The sequence below is a fragment of the Toxorhynchites rutilus genome, chromosome 2, assembly GCF_029784135.1.
Source record: "Toxorhynchites rutilus septentrionalis strain SRP chromosome 2, ASM2978413v1, whole genome shotgun sequence".
Taxonomy (NCBI): Eukaryota; Metazoa; Arthropoda; class Insecta; order Diptera; family Culicidae; genus Toxorhynchites; species Toxorhynchites rutilus.
The window spans coordinates 222,808,144-222,823,871 of NC_073745.1; the positions used below are offsets into that span (position 1 = coordinate 222,808,144).

The window sequence follows — 15,728 nt, forward strand, 5'->3', positions numbered from 1 at the left end:
ACCGATGTATTGCCAACTGAAATACTCAAAGCTTCTGAGCTTCAAATATGCTAGAAAACATTGATTGCATTTTTCTCAGTTGCTGATTTCGGAACATGGGACAACTATGCGTAGAACGGCAGTGTAGTGTAGTTAAAGGACATTGAATACTTGTGGAAGTTTATGGTGACTCTGCACCATCAGATAGATTCTGTAAGGAAATGGTTTTAACGATTTAAAAGTGGTGATTTTAGTGTTAAAGACAAAAGCGTCAGACCAAACAGATCTCGCAGAATTATGTGTAACTCTAAAAGCTATTTCTGAACGACTGGGAGCCGCAGAATACACTTATGGACCCGATACATTTCCATTTCCACCGCACAACGATGGTTTCAACGCTTTCGTTCTGGTGTAGAGGTCGTCGAAGATGCGCCACGCTCCGGAAGGCCTGTCGTCGAAAATTGCGACAAAATCGCTGAATTAGCCGAGAAAGACCGGCATAGTAGCAGCCGTAGCATCGGCCAAGAGCTGGGGATAAGTCATCAAACCGTTATTAACCATTTGAAGAAGCTTGGATTCATAAAGAAGCTCGATGTATGGGTGTCACACACGTTGACGCAAAAAAACATCTTTGACCGTATCGACGCATGTGAATCGCTGCTGAATCGCAACAAAATCGACCCGTTTCTGAAGCGGATGGTGACTGGCGATGAAAAATGGGTCACTTACGACAACGTGAAGCGCAAACGGTCGTGGTCGAAGCCCGCTGAAGCGGATCAGACGGTGGCCAAGCCCTCATTAACGGCCAGGAAGGTTCTGCTGTGTGTTTGGTGGGATTGTCAAGGAATAATCTATTATGAGCTGCTTCCCTATGGCCAAACGCTCAATTCGTACCTGTACTGCCACCAACTGGACCGCTTGAAGGTAGCCCTCATGAAGAAGAGGTCATCTTTGATAAACAGAGGCCGCATTGTCTTCCACCAGGACAACGCCAGGCCACACACTTCTTTGGTGACGCGCCAGAAGCTCCGGGAGCTCGAATGGGAGGTTCTTTTGCATCCGCCGTATAGTCCGGACCTTGCACCAAGTGACTACCACCTGTTTTTGTTCATGGCGAACGAGCTAGGTAGTCAGAAGTTAGCCACAAAAGAGGCCTGTGAAAATTGGCTATCCGAGTTTTTTTGCCAATAAGGAAGCGAGCTTCTATAACAGGGGTATTATGAAGTTGGCATCTCGTTGGGAACAAGTCATCGAACAAAACGGCGCATATGTGACTTAAAACAGATGATTGTAACTAATTTTATGAACAAATGAAAATTCAAAAAAAAAAATACCGCAGGACTTTTTTGACAGCCTAATATTATATGTTATGTATGTTTTATGTTTATGTTTTGTATGTATTTTTGATTTGAATGTAATTAATTGAAATGAATTTAATTTTTAATTCAAATTAAATAAAAATAAAAAGATAAAATGCATTTCGAATGATAAACCATTTTACAAATTTAACAAATTTGGAACCGATCTGGTTGTATGTGTGTGTTTGTATTAGAATAATTGTATGAATTTGTATTAGAATAATTGTTTCCGTATACGGCTTTTCGCTTTGCGGCCAAATTCCGTGGACGTATCTAGGCCGTAAAGCGAGGTATGGGTGTATATACAAAGGGTATCAAGTGCACTGTATTTATACAAACATAAGTAATGCCTCCGATGTGGTAGAAATACACAGCATATGGCGACCGCAGTTACGTATCCATGCCTAGAAAATATCCAAAAATTGTTCCTGAAGTTTGCGCTGAGAAATCTAGGATGGAGAGGGAACTCATGCCAATATAAGATCTCTACTGTTTGGTAGACCTGGATACAGTAAGCACAAGGTCGCGGATGGAACGTTCTTTTCCAATTTACTGAGTGAACGGATCAGAAGCTCAGTACTACACTATATTTCATTTTCAAGCAAAATTTAATGCAACAATATCAGTTAAAGGGCGGAGTTCAATAGGAAGTAGGAACCTTTCCATTTTAGTGAAAGGATTTTTTTAGCCAAAGGAAATCTCATTTCTTAGAAGGATGAAACGAGAATATAGAGATAAAAATGTTCTTGGTAGTTAGAGAGATTATATTTGTTTCTTCATGCATCTCATGGTTCAAAGCAGAGAACTCAAACGCAACAACAAAGTTAAATTATTGAGTATCTGAGTTACAGTCTGAGTATAAAGTATCCAAAAAGTAGGGAAATTCATATTGGAGTGAGCTGAGAAATAATCGCATTTTGTTGCTTCGGTCCAGAAACATTTAATCTTTTTGCCTATATCTTAATGAGAGTGTGCTCGTTTCCACAAATTATATCGGCGCAAAATCCAACGGCATTGAAAAATATCTTTAAAAGTCAAATCTGCGCCGTCGTCGTTTCCAGGTAGGTTCTCGGATATAAAAAATTCACGTTTTCACTTTTTGTGCCCAAATCGGAAATCGGCCTTTCGTCGGAAAAATAAATCTAGGCTTCCCGGGAGCAGCGGAATTAAACTGCGAAGCACCCATTTTCCCAGGAAGGTATGCTGTCCGACTGATTTCATTGAGCGCTTTCAAGTCCACTCTGCTGGAATGGGCATGTCCTTATGTCATTTCAATGGAATGCGCTTACCAGCAAACCAATTTCACCATTAGTGAAACCGAAAACGAAGATGAAAACCGAAAAAAATATGTTCAAATGGGAGTGTGATTAACGGATGCAACAAAAACACAGGCAGGCGGTGTACAGACTAAGCACATAAACATATGAGAGCGGGAGAAGGTGGAGGAAACATAGAACAAAAACTCAATGTGTTTGTTGTAAAATCATCTATGAAATGAATTACCATATTCTAATCCGTGGTCGTAAAACTGGCCTAAAAATGTACAATAAAGGGGATATAGAAAGTTCGTTAGGTGTTGTGGTATGTTTTTATTTTGATTTCGAGGGGAGCGAGAGAGAACACACAGCTTCAGTATTTGTACGTTAGATTGATTCTAGACAGTGAGTGGAGGAAAAGGTGTGGAAAACGTGGGAATTTTCGAACAAAGTTGTGTCAAAAATAAATCGCTCTAATGGTTCAGGAATAATTTGGAAGCAGAAGATCAATCAAGCTGCTTTCAAAACAAACAGGAATGTGACGAGTCGCTAATCTAGACAAGAAAATTCGTCTTTTTCAAATCCACATGAGAGAGAAAGAACCGAACGAGTGAGTGTATAAAAATGTATGACCGGGAAATGAGTGAGGGATAAAAAACTGACATTTTCCCACTCGAACGTAAAGAAAAACAAAAAATAAAATCCAATCTCATTCGATAATCCCATTTTGTCTAGAATAATCATCCGGCGGCGTTGAAACTAGGTGGGGATGTATCACACTTACTTGATCGTTGCGGTTGGATTGTTTTCGTAGCGCACTGTGAGCGTCCGATTGTCCTGGGTTGGCGTTCCCGGGTTCGAACCCTTCTTCTTTAAAGCTGATTTCAATGGCACTGCGTTGAATTTGGGCTCCTTCGCAGGGATTTCGTCGATACGGTTGGTATCGATGGCGGGATTTGGTTGCGACATTGTGTACATGTACTCCTCGTCCGAGTCCAGCTCATCCTGATCATTGTTTTCATGATCTGTGGGGAAAATGTATTGAAAAAGAAGATAGGCAATACAAAATGAATTGAATTATGACCAGAGCACGAAAAAGGTAACTGTTGGATGGATTAAAAACCGATGGTGGAGCAAAAATGAACCAAATAATCACCATTTCTCGATAGGTGACATTCTGCGAGACGGCCTCAAAGGCGACACTGCGATTTTCAACAATCGTCTCCTCTTATCTGCGAATAACAACAACATTTCCATTGCTATTTCTGCCCATTCCTCACTTCCACAGCTAAATCATACAATAAATCGCAAACATTCTGACGGTATCTACAAACTAGTTGATATTTATTACACGCTTTTCTTTTCTCGTATCTAAAAACAGCTCTACTTTTGCTGCTATCGTGCATGTTAGTCATCAGTGTGATAGAAACGTCCAAATTAATTACCGTTATCGTTCTCATCCTCAACAGGGAATATTTTGCATTCTTCGCGCACATAAACAGACACAAGCACACACAAGCACACACACACACACACACACACACACACAAATCAGTCGGCGGGTGAGTAAACATCTGTTGCTTGTTAGAACATCAAAATTTGCAAAGCGTGTCAATCATGCCGGTGTGGTACTAAAATAAACACACGACACAGCAAAAGCTTTCAACAAACCTTCAACAAAGGCGCGCTGCTGCTGCTAGCAATAAAACCGCATATCGAAGGGTCGAATTTCATACAAGTGCATTGTTGTTTTGATACGCGCACCCTGTTGATGAAAACCCCGGCGAAATGATCTAACAACGACGGGTGGTAAGCGAACTAATCTGGGATCAGCGCGCCTACATACGAACTATACAGGTGTGCAAATCTGTCGAACAGGTGGTGAGTATGTGTTCGATGAAAAGGAATTTACAGTGGGTATATTTTGCAGTTTAGTACATACAGTGTGCATTGGGATTGTTGTGTTGTTATTCTATGGTGCTTTCTGAAGCAAGGATAAATTTTCGAAAAAGCACATTTTATGAAAAACAGACGATTGATTCTTGCTTTGTGTTTGTTACATCGGTTTCGAAATACACCCAATTTTTTTACGCGGTATTTATTCGCTTATGAAAGAAATTAGTGCTGCAGCTTATCACGATTCTTACGTGGATTTTAGGTGTTAGGTAACGGGTAGCTAAGCGGGCTGTACACCGGGGCGGGGTTTTTACGAGCAGCGATTCGTGAATGGATTTCTCTGTCTACTTAGCTCTGGACGGTCCAACAGTGTTACTACACGTGCCTCGGCAGTAGAGTGTACACATCACAAAGAAATCTTCTAGCAACAGCAGATGTCCTCATTCGTGAGGACAATTAACGCGGTTTTTTTACGCGGATTTTCCAATTAACGCTGTTTTTTTTACGCGGATTTTCCAATTAACGCGGTTTTTTTACGAGGTACGTATCCCCCGCGTAAAAAAAAACCTGGGTGTAATATATTACCTATATTACAATATGGATGAATATCACGTCAACTCGACTGGCAGAAAAATCTGACGATTCTTTGAAAGGGTCCTAAGTTTTTTCTTAAATTTTTACACAAAATACTCAAAAACATATAAGACCTACATAATTTTGTGAAAGAATGAAATGGAGGAAATTGTTTATATATATTTCATGAAATTTTGAAATTTTCATCCTAAAATATAAAAAAAAATCAGAACAAATTACACTGAAATAAAAATATTTAAACAAATTTCTATTATTTTTTTCTCAAAAATGTAGGGTGAATGATTTTGATTTGTCCGATTTAGGGTGTTTTCACGCAATTAGTAAATGCAAATTGATGCACATATAATCAAGACGAGTTGGAGTTTGTTGGAAAGTCCCATGTCTCTAGTTGCTAATAATAACGTTCAAGTTACCCATGTTTTTATGTTTTCTAGAGATTTTCCTCAAAGAGAAATTACTAAAGAAAGAAATCATTTATCCACCTCTAATCATGGTTTGTTCGAAAAATGACAATAGTTTGTCCGGTTTAAGAAATCACTATTTTTGAATGAAATAAATCGAATTTCCAAATAGATGTTGCATTTCTCATTGCTTGAGTTTACTGTCATCAGATTAATCCATTGATAATTTAGGCTTTCTTCAGAATATTGCCTGTTTTGAGCATTTTAATAGTGGCACTCAACACTGAGAAACGTTATTTCTGCTGCGTACGAAGGACAACATAAACAAACTGCAACGCGCCGAGCGGTTGCCATAGTAATCATGTGGACAAACCAACATCAGCGAATTGGACAAACCATAATCAGAATTGAGGTTATCGAGATGGATTAATTACATGATTCAGATATATAAATTTGATACAAATGGTGTGCAAGCATCATATTTACAATATTTGTAAGTGTTATAATCCAGAAAAGGTCTGAATACGTACCAAATAATCAGCTGGTGGTTGATTACAAGTTAGCTCAAATGAGGGGCGAATTGACACCAATAGAAGGTGGATTTTATAATCCTTTAAAACTTGTGAATTCGTAAAAATAGCCTATAGAACTGTTGTAAAGCATAGAGTTTTCCTAACAACTTTTTCATGTTCTCAAAAACTAAAAAAAACTGAGTATTTCCAAATGAAATCATCCTAAAAACGCAAATTTTAAAAACATGTATTTATGATTCGAAATTAAAATTTAAAATTTTAAAAAATCAGTCCAAGATCGTTAAACTTTTTTTTGGCGAACTTTGTGGAACATCGATCTTTTTTATGAATTTTCAAAACTTCGAATTTTTGAATGTTAACAATCATTTTAGCCACAAATTATGAATCCTGATGTGATTTAAAACAAAAAAAACTCGTTGTCAATCTCTTCAAAATGCAGCCACTCTATTTAATTTAAGGATATTTAAAAAAATATTTTTAATTTATTGTCTTTTTCATAGTAATAGGCCCTTATTAATCATATTAATAAGTCGTGTTATACCGTGTTATACATGTTCATGAAATTTTATGAATTTTCCTATAATTTTCAACAATTTTTCCAAATGCATTATTATGGTAAAAATATATGTTTAGGAGTTACGTTGAAAAACATTTGAAAACATGTGGGTTTCAACCCAAAATGATTGTTAACATACAAAAATTCAAAGTTTTGAAAATTCATAAAAATTCTATGTTCCACAAAGTTTGTCAAAAATAGTTTTACCATCTTGGACTTTTTTTTTTAATTTTCTACATGACTTTTATTTTATATCAAAAAATTAAAAAATACATATATAAATTTCAAAAAAATTAAAATAGAAAAGACAAAAAATTAGACATTTTTTTTCAAATATATCTCGAGAATGGCTGTTTAGTCGTTTCGGCGGAGAAACTGCGTGAAAAAGCCAAAAGTCATTTCCGACTGAATACGGATATAGTCTGTCGACTATCTGCTGACTATCCTCAGTTGACTGTGACTATGCCGAGCCCTGGAGCTGAGGATGGACAGAGGATGGATTCTTTGCAAATGCGGTTCCACTAAATATGTGTCCAGCTTAACTACTGGAGAAGCTACTGGATCATGTAAAGCATGAAGTTTCCCAACCAATGCATCGAATTCCTCCCCCCCCAAATTACCGCGGTTCATTTGCAATACTATCAAATAAATTTTTATTTTGTGGCGACAGCCACTTTTGATTTGCATTTTTTCACAAATAACTGTGTTCTACTAGTCAAGACTTTTCATACGATAACCATATAGATGTAGTTTTGAAAAAAAAATATATACATCGCCAAATCAAAATGACAGATCCAGACAACCAGTGAATATGAGCAAATGAACTTTTGCTCTTCAATATGTTTTGAAGCTCATTTTTCCACCCAGTGTCATTTTCGTCTTGATTATTGAAGTCGTCGGATTTGAATTTCACTTTAGGTAAATGAATATTAGATGTTCCCGATGTCGAAAATCACTTGACGGTAGCTACAACCACTCGTTGCATCCGTTCTGGATATGCCGTTGTTACCGTCTCGCCAAATAAAATCCTGCGCAATTTCTTGCAAAGTTCGTTTCATCGAACTCTGGTGTTTTTGTTCTCTAAATAGTTCAGCCTGACCATTTTTTTAAATTTTTGAATTTTGACTCAAATTCACTGCCAGAACGAATATCGTTTCGAATGTGATGGATATCAAGTTGTTGCTTTTGATATTCAAAGTATAAATAACAGCGAAGTTATGAGCCCCACTCAATGCTGCATTCATTCATTATAGCAAATTTTTCATGCATCACCGAAATGAACAAAATGAACTCGTTTGTTATTGTCATCAATATAATGAGGGCAGTGTGTTTCAAGCTGGAAAAAAGTCAATAGATATTGTAAGGCACTGCCAACAGGTACATTGATTTTGCAGTCTGTGTTGGGGAAACCGTAAATCGAGCCAATCAAAACTTGGGCGTTAGGGCGTTTAGATAACTCTTGACATTTTACAGTTATTCAATTGTTTATCTCATGAAAAAAAAAACATTTTATTAATTGTGATAGACACGTAGAAATATTTCCTATCAGTTGATACAAACATCTTTCCGATCTATTAAAGAATGTTCGAGTTATAAGCATTCGAAATAATTTTCTACTGTTTTGTGTTCTGTGTTATGTTCTGTGTCTAGGTTTTCATTTTCCTCCATGTAATCCGGTTAGACGTAGTCCCACGTCAAAAAATGTTATTCATTGTGATAGATGCGTAGAAATATTTCCTATCAATTTATACAAACATCTTTGCGGGCTTCCCCTGTTGGGTGTGAACCACTGCGTCCATTATCTTGAACTATTGTGGTACTTTGCGGTCTTTGATGAATACTCAAGTTATAAACGTTCGAGATCTTTCATTTTTTTCCTACATGTTCAGTATTTAGATTTTCATGTCACCCTCCATTTATTCCGGTTAGACGTAGTCCTACGCCAAAAAACCTCAGACCCTTTTTTAAAAGTCGTCTAGATTTGATCAATTTTAATGTTAATTTTATCGGTACCTAACTAATCGACTAATCGGTACCTGCATCTAATATGCGTTTTTCTTAAAATATAATTGACGTGATCGAGAACTCGAAAAGTTTTCCATCAATCATGATGAAATGTTGTACAATTCCTTCTGTACTTGCATACATTGTTGTACACCTGAATGTGTAATCCTAACAAGGACTACAAAAGCGAGCACCGTGGCGTTATCAGTTTAGATGCAAACTGCGGGTACTTTTGTATTCGCATGCATTTGTGCAGATCGGAATGTGTTTCCCTAACACAGACTACAAATGTGGGCACTGTGGCGCTACCATCCCCGACTATCAGTGGGCCTGTTGTGTGAACAACAGTGGGACCAGGAGCCTCCGTTGATTGATCTTCTAATAGGTCTTTCGTTAGGAACGAATGAATTTCGATGTTTAAAACCTATAACAGTTCGGCTGAAAAGTCCATAAGGTTGACGTCTAGATGGCGCTTCTTGCAAACATCTACTCGACTATCACAAAGCATCATCTTTCAATGGATACGTGTCAAAATTTGACAGTAATCGGTCGATTGGTTCGTGAGTTACAGCATTGAGAGTGAAGCAACTTTTGTTATTGTGAAAAAATGGAAAAATCACAAATCAATGAAAACGATGGCAAAATTGCATGAATTGAGCTTCGAATTGCTTCCGCATCCACCGTATTCTCCAGATCTGGCCCCCAGCGAATATTTTCTGTTTGTAGACCTGAAGAGAATGCTCGCTGGCAAGAAATTTAAGAACGATGATAAAGTGATTACCGAAACTGAGGCCTATTTTGGAAAAAACCAAAAGAGTACTAAAAAAATGGTATCAAAATGTTGCAACATCGCTATAATCGCTGTATCGCCCTCAAAGGCAATTATGTTGAATAATAAAATTGAATTTTGCAAAAAAATAGTTTTACTGTGTTACGTTATAAACTTTTCAGCCGAACTGTTATAATAGAAAAAAAAATCAATCATCACTGTCGATCGTCATGATTTCATCAGTTATTAAACTAGCAACAAGACGGCGGCGAGGCCGTCAAAATGGTTTTTTTTTCCAAGGCCGTAAATGTAAATGAAATAAGATTGATTTAAATAGAATTTCATAGAATTTCAAACAAATTATTACTAAGCCAATGGTAGTCCCACGTCAACCTTGCGGTTATATCACATATATAATCTAGTCCTTGTTTTTTTTTTATTTCAGATTAGTCAGAGTAAGAAATTCAACTAGAGAGCAGTCACATATCGTGAAACATTCGTAAATAAACCATTTTTTATATTTTCAAATTTTGTAACTGTCAGTCCCAGTAATTAACGTTTTTTAACAAAAAGCTCAAAGTCAGTCCCTAGGGACCGACACAAGGCTCAAAGCGTTGAGGAAACAATTTTGGATTAAATACATGACTCGTTACATATCCCCTTTTGAATGTCGTAGAGTTAGAAATCGCATGTCAACCGATGATAGAATTATTTTTACATGACGAATTATTGAACACAATTTTGCGTTGCATAAAAATTGTATAAAAAGTGTTGTATTTTGTATGCATTCAGGGAAACTGAATCAAGTCATTAGGGGGCCGCGACGAGATGTGCTATCGAAACTACAAGAAAAGTAGTGTATTTGACACTGTAGACAAGGAGCACTCCGGAAGAGCAAAAATGATCGAGGAGACCGATTCATAAGAACTCAAAGTAAACCTGGGCAATAAACATGACTCGCATTGGTATTTCCAAACGTTGATATGCCATCTTATGAGTTTAGAAGTGAGTGGCCTGACTGAACGATAGATGGGAAAAACTTCGAATCACTTTCGAAATATGACTTCCATCTTACAGGACACCATTGGAATGATGAAATATGTTATCTGTTTAAAAAACCGCCGTATTCGCTAGATTTGGCCTCATCTTACGTTTACATGTTACGGACGATGGTTTTTCTCAGTTACTTTTGATCAATTTAGCAGAAATGTGAAAATGGTTAGAAGACTGGAAACCTGTGGCTGACGAGTAACAACAAGTCAACTAATGAGTTTTCTTTTGAAATTATCAGATTTCCCCTAAAATAACCATAAAACATATCTTCTTCTTCTTGAATGGCGTTAACGTTCCCTGTGGAGCTTTTGCCGTCTAGCGTCATTCATTAATGCTTAGTTGAGATTTCTTAAGCCAAATAACACGCCTTGAATGTATTCAGAGGGGCAAGCTCTAGAATACGCGTGACCACAGTGCAAGTCGGAGGAAATTTCTTTGACGGAAAATCGAACCCGAACACCCGGCATGATAATGTGAGACGCTAACCACTCGGCCACGGGTGCACCCAATAAAACATATAAAACATATAAAATAAACATAAAACATATAAACCAGGAATTTAATTGCGCGTTCAGTATTTTGTATTTCTTTGTACTCCTACGGGTAGCCCTTATTTAATCGTTTCGCTATCAAATTTGAAAAAACTGCATTGGAAACTTCAGAAAATATAGTTGATCTTGTACGATATCGAAAATGTTCTCTTCGCCCGCGGTGAATTCAGTGAATGTTTCTATATTATTTTTTTTCTAAGTCATTGTTTATTCTCCAACAGAAGTGGAAATGGAGCAGACACGTGCAAATTAGAAACACACTAATGCAGGGAGAGATGAATTTTACACTCTCTCTCTCTTTCAATGTGCTCTGTGGGCTGTGTTTTGTCGTGAGGCGTAGACATTATAAACATTTTCAGGTGAAAGCAACGCACAAACGGTTTGGAAAAATCGGTGACGTCTGAACGAACACAAGCTGAGGGAGCACTATTCAACAGTTAGACAAGGCGCAAATTGAGACGCATATAGCGCGAGTAACTTGGCGCGATATAGCGCCTGTTTTTGTGGCTAATGAAAACAGATAGAACGGCGCAAATTGGCCAGATAACGCGAGATGGTGAAGCGCTCGTGAGACACGACTCGCGCAACGCTGTGGCTGAACCACAGTTTCACGTGCTGGTCATACCTGTTGTGGTAGTTGTGTTGGTGAACAATCATATAGCGCCGTGGGTTTGGCACTGTATGGCTGTACTGGTCGGGTGATTGTGTTAGTAAATAAATATATCGCGCAACTCTGTGTTAATCAGTCATTGTATGCGAGTGGCATGTTATTTACACCAAACTGCGACCCAATATGCGCTCCACCACGCTACGTTTGTGGCACGTATGAGTCGTGTTGGTAGTCTCGCGTTCGCTTACGAGCGCTATACGCTTCTCAAATTGCGCTTAGCCTTATGGCGGGTTTACATTAGGGAGATCTATAGCTATAGATGGATTTATTCACGTGAAAATAGGTGTAAACGGGTGAGAATAAATATGATACACTCATTCGAGGTATATATAACTTGAATAAATTCAGCATATGTAAACGCTTGTGAATTTCTCACTGGTGAGAAATCACTAAAGTTGGATGCAGTTCTACTTCAGGTGAATAAATTCACCGAAAATATGAATATATTCATTATAGAAGTTCACGCTAGTGTAAACGGTTGATGCGATTTCTATAAATCTCATCATATTTCTTCACATGAATATATCACTAGTCTAAACCCACCCTTAGACTGATCTCTCCACGTGATGATGATGGTGGTGGTGGTGGTGATGAAGCGAAGCGTGTATGGATGATGATGATGAATCAAAGTGTAAGTGTTGCAGAGAGAGGGCGGTTGAAAACAAAGCTCACGGTGATTGTACGCTGCTGCTATGCATACTCGTATACATTGTTGGTGCTATTTATGGGAAATATTTGCGTCGCTCATTCTCTGTTTTTGCAAAGCCGGGAATAATTTTTGAAAATGGCACACTCTCTCTACGCGCGTCTCGCTGCGGTTGCGGTTGATCTACCAACTACCACTCTACTTCCCAGGGATGGTATGTGTAAAGTTTGTTTTTTTCAAACTGCTGTGTATGACGATGATGAAGATTCATTATCGCTGCGGTATTTTCAATTGGAATGACGCGTGGGTGGGTGATGTGTTTGGCCGTTTCAGTGTACGATTGGGTGAAAATTGAACGGAAATTTGGAGTTTATGGGAGGTGCGTGTGAAGGTGATGAGGAGAGAGATGACAGTGATGTATGGATGCGAAAATAAAACGAATAAACTATGAGCAAAAACAGGGCGGTTTACTTGTGCTGCTGCTGCTGGCCCCACTCGGCGATATGTTTATTATGGAGTATTTTCATTCATGGAAAGGATACGACGTGATACGTTCCACGATTTACACTCAATAAAATACTTGAATCATCATATTCTTTTCCATCTTCTTCAATGACAATGACCTTCTTAACGAAGTATTACTTGAGTAATTTTAATTTAATTCAATTAAATTAGTCAAGATTAGGTCTATTACGCGTCTTAATTGTATTTTTGAGTGACAATTTCAAAGACCAGAAAACATTGATAGAACTATGTAAAAAAGACAATCGACCACAATCGTCATAATTTAGGTATTATCGACCAAACTGCCATAATTTTGGTGTTATTTACGATCCGAAGCAAGAAATTGTGTGTAAAATTTGTCCAGATAAAACGAATACGACTAAATTTTCTTTTCCGAAAATAGAAGAAAACCCCTAGAAAAATAAAAATGAAACATATAAATTGGATTTTGATATGTTTCATTCTTGATATCTTTCACATCGATCTTCCGCGATTTTTCCGCGAAATAGTAATCGACGTCAATGATTCCATATTCTACCTTCTTCTTCTTGGATGGCACTAACGTTCCCAGTGGAACTTTTGCCTTCTCATCGTAGGTACCACTTGCGCCATTTTTATTAGTAGTACTTAGTTGAGAATTCTATGCCGGATAACACGCCTTGAATGTATTCTAGCTCTTGTATTTCTCGCAAGCTCTTGAATATGCGTGACCACAGTGCAAGTTGGAAGAAAGTTCTTTGACAAAAAATCTCCCGGCCAGAACGGGAATCGAACCCGAATCTCCGGAATGATAATGCGGACTGATAATCTACTTCACTTGTAGAAAATTCAAACTATGTCGGCAAGGACTGAATTCGTTATTTTTTAATAACGGATATGACAATGTCGGAGTCGTCATGATTTTCCAACGTTTCGAACGTGTCTCTGGAGCAAGGCTGAGTCTGGAGAAATCTACTTCGACTTCAGTGGGCTATACTGACGTCATGCCGCTCACCATGCCTTGGGTGCCGAACGAAAACACAGTCCGGATTTTAGGAGTGACTTTCACAAACTCCATACGGCAAATGAACAGGCTAAATTGGGATACTCTTGTAGGTACATTCTCTGGGCAAGTATATCTCCAATCGCTTCGTACACTCACCTTGTACCAGAAAATTATATTGCTCAACACATTCATCACGTCGAAGATATGGTACATTGCATCCATTCTCACACCAACCGCCGCTCATACAGAAAAGCTGACTGCGACGATGAGAACATTCCTGTGGCGAGGCATCGTGGCTCGAGTTCCAATGCAACAGATGGCGCGTAGCAAAGATGCAGGTGGTTTGAAACTGCAGTTACCAGCTTTTAAGTGCAAGGCACTTCTGTTAAATCGACACGTGAACGATATTATTTCCCTTCCCTTCTATATGTCTTTCCTTACTCAGAGAAATCCTACCCCTCCCGCTGATTGTCCTTGTCTAAAAGTGATCCTTTCAAATCTTCCAACACTCCCTCCACATATTCAACAAAATCCTTCCGCAGATATCATTCACAGTCACTACATCGAACAAACGGAATTACCAAAAGTCACTCGTGTGTATCCAGCAACAAATTGGAAAAACATTTGGAAGAATATAACGATTCGACAGCTGAACTCAAGCGATCGTAGTGCCCTTTTCTTATTAATTAATGAAAAGCTTGAGCACAGAAAATTGCTATTTCGAATGAACAGAGCCGACGGTGAAAATTGTTTGTTCTGCAACACTCAATGCGAAACACTAGAACATAAACTCAGCGATTGCATAAGGGTGAAGCCAGCATGGAGACTACTACAACGGAAGTTAACTGTGCTGTTCAATGGATGGAGCAGTCTGTCGATAGACGAACTCTTGAGACCTCAATTGAGAAGTATAGGAAAAACTAAAAAGGCAAAAATTCTTAAAATATTCGTAAAATATGTGAACTTTATAATGAGAAGCAATGACTTTATTGACACAGTTTCATTGGATTTTGAATTAGAAAAGAAATGTAAATATTAATTTTATAATAACTTTTTGACTTTTGAATAATAAACGAATTTCACATGTAAAAAAAAAAAAATTCCGTCCTGAATTTTGGCACATTATGTTCTTCGACTATTAGGAGTATAAAGAGCAACGGTTTTTTCACGTAACAATGCATTGCAATTTTCGCCTAATAGGTTCTATACGAAACGTCCACTTACGTTACACTTTTTCGAGCATTTCGGCTGTTGATCTCTCCATTAGCCTGTGTATTATTATTTTCCATGACTTCGATCGACGCTGGTTTATCCGTATAAGATGAGATACTTTACGCAGCCCCACAAGAAGTAGTCTAGAGGTGTCAAAATATCACACGATCTAGGCGACCTACCTATAGGCTAAAACCGAGTGATTTTTTGCTAAGGTGCGAATTCTCAACTGAACCATTGTTTCGGACGCAGTGTAGCAACGGACAACCCAAGAAGTCCGTCATCGTCAACATCGACCGATAGCGAACTTCATTGAAAGTAACGTGGCGGCTATCTTAAAAAAGCTTAATTAAATTGAAAAATCAAAGTGTATTTTCTGGATGTATTGCGAGTTCTTGTATCGCCTGAGGCCTCTCATCACACATAGCGCAACAATTTTGTTCATTGACGAACCATTCAACAAGAAATGAAGAAATGAGTTTCGTGAGCTCCATGAGCTTCAAAATAAAAATCAAATGGTTTAAGTTTGCGGAACACATTTTCCGTAGAGCATAGTTTTTTATAATAAGATTGAATTATTTATGAACGTTTCTGGGGTGTAAGTTTATGCATGACGAAATTGCAATACAAACTGAGCATTTTGATGTGGGGTGCCAAGAAACATGTCAAGTTTCTATATAATAGCCTTCACTTCAATGACTATGCGAATGGATTTTGATGATTTGCATACGAATCGAGTTGAAATTTCTCTAATATTTGTG

At 38.0% G+C, this 15,728-nt stretch overlaps 2 protein-coding genes across 4 annotated transcripts in view; one reads left to right on the forward strand and one right to left on the reverse strand.

Moving 5' to 3' along the window:
• LOC129768176 (uncharacterized) overlaps positions 1-15,728 on the forward strand; it is a 77,166-nt gene that overhangs the window by 35,231 nt on the left and 26,207 nt on the right. The gene's annotated exons all lie outside the window — the stretch shown is intronic.
• The window catches only part of LOC129768173 (phosphatase and actin regulator 4-like), a 424,364-nt gene that overhangs the window by 22,760 nt on the left and 385,876 nt on the right, over positions 1-15,728 (reverse strand). For both annotated transcript variants that reach the window (XM_055769640.1, XM_055769641.1), the window contains exons 9-10: positions 3,378-3,618; positions 2,841-2,870 (exon numbers count right to left, since the gene is read on the reverse strand). In XM_055769640.1, coding sequence (XP_055625615.1) covers positions 2,841-2,870; positions 3,378-3,618 — 271 coding nt within the window. The remainder of the gene's footprint in view (positions 1-2,840; positions 2,871-3,377; positions 3,619-15,728) is intronic.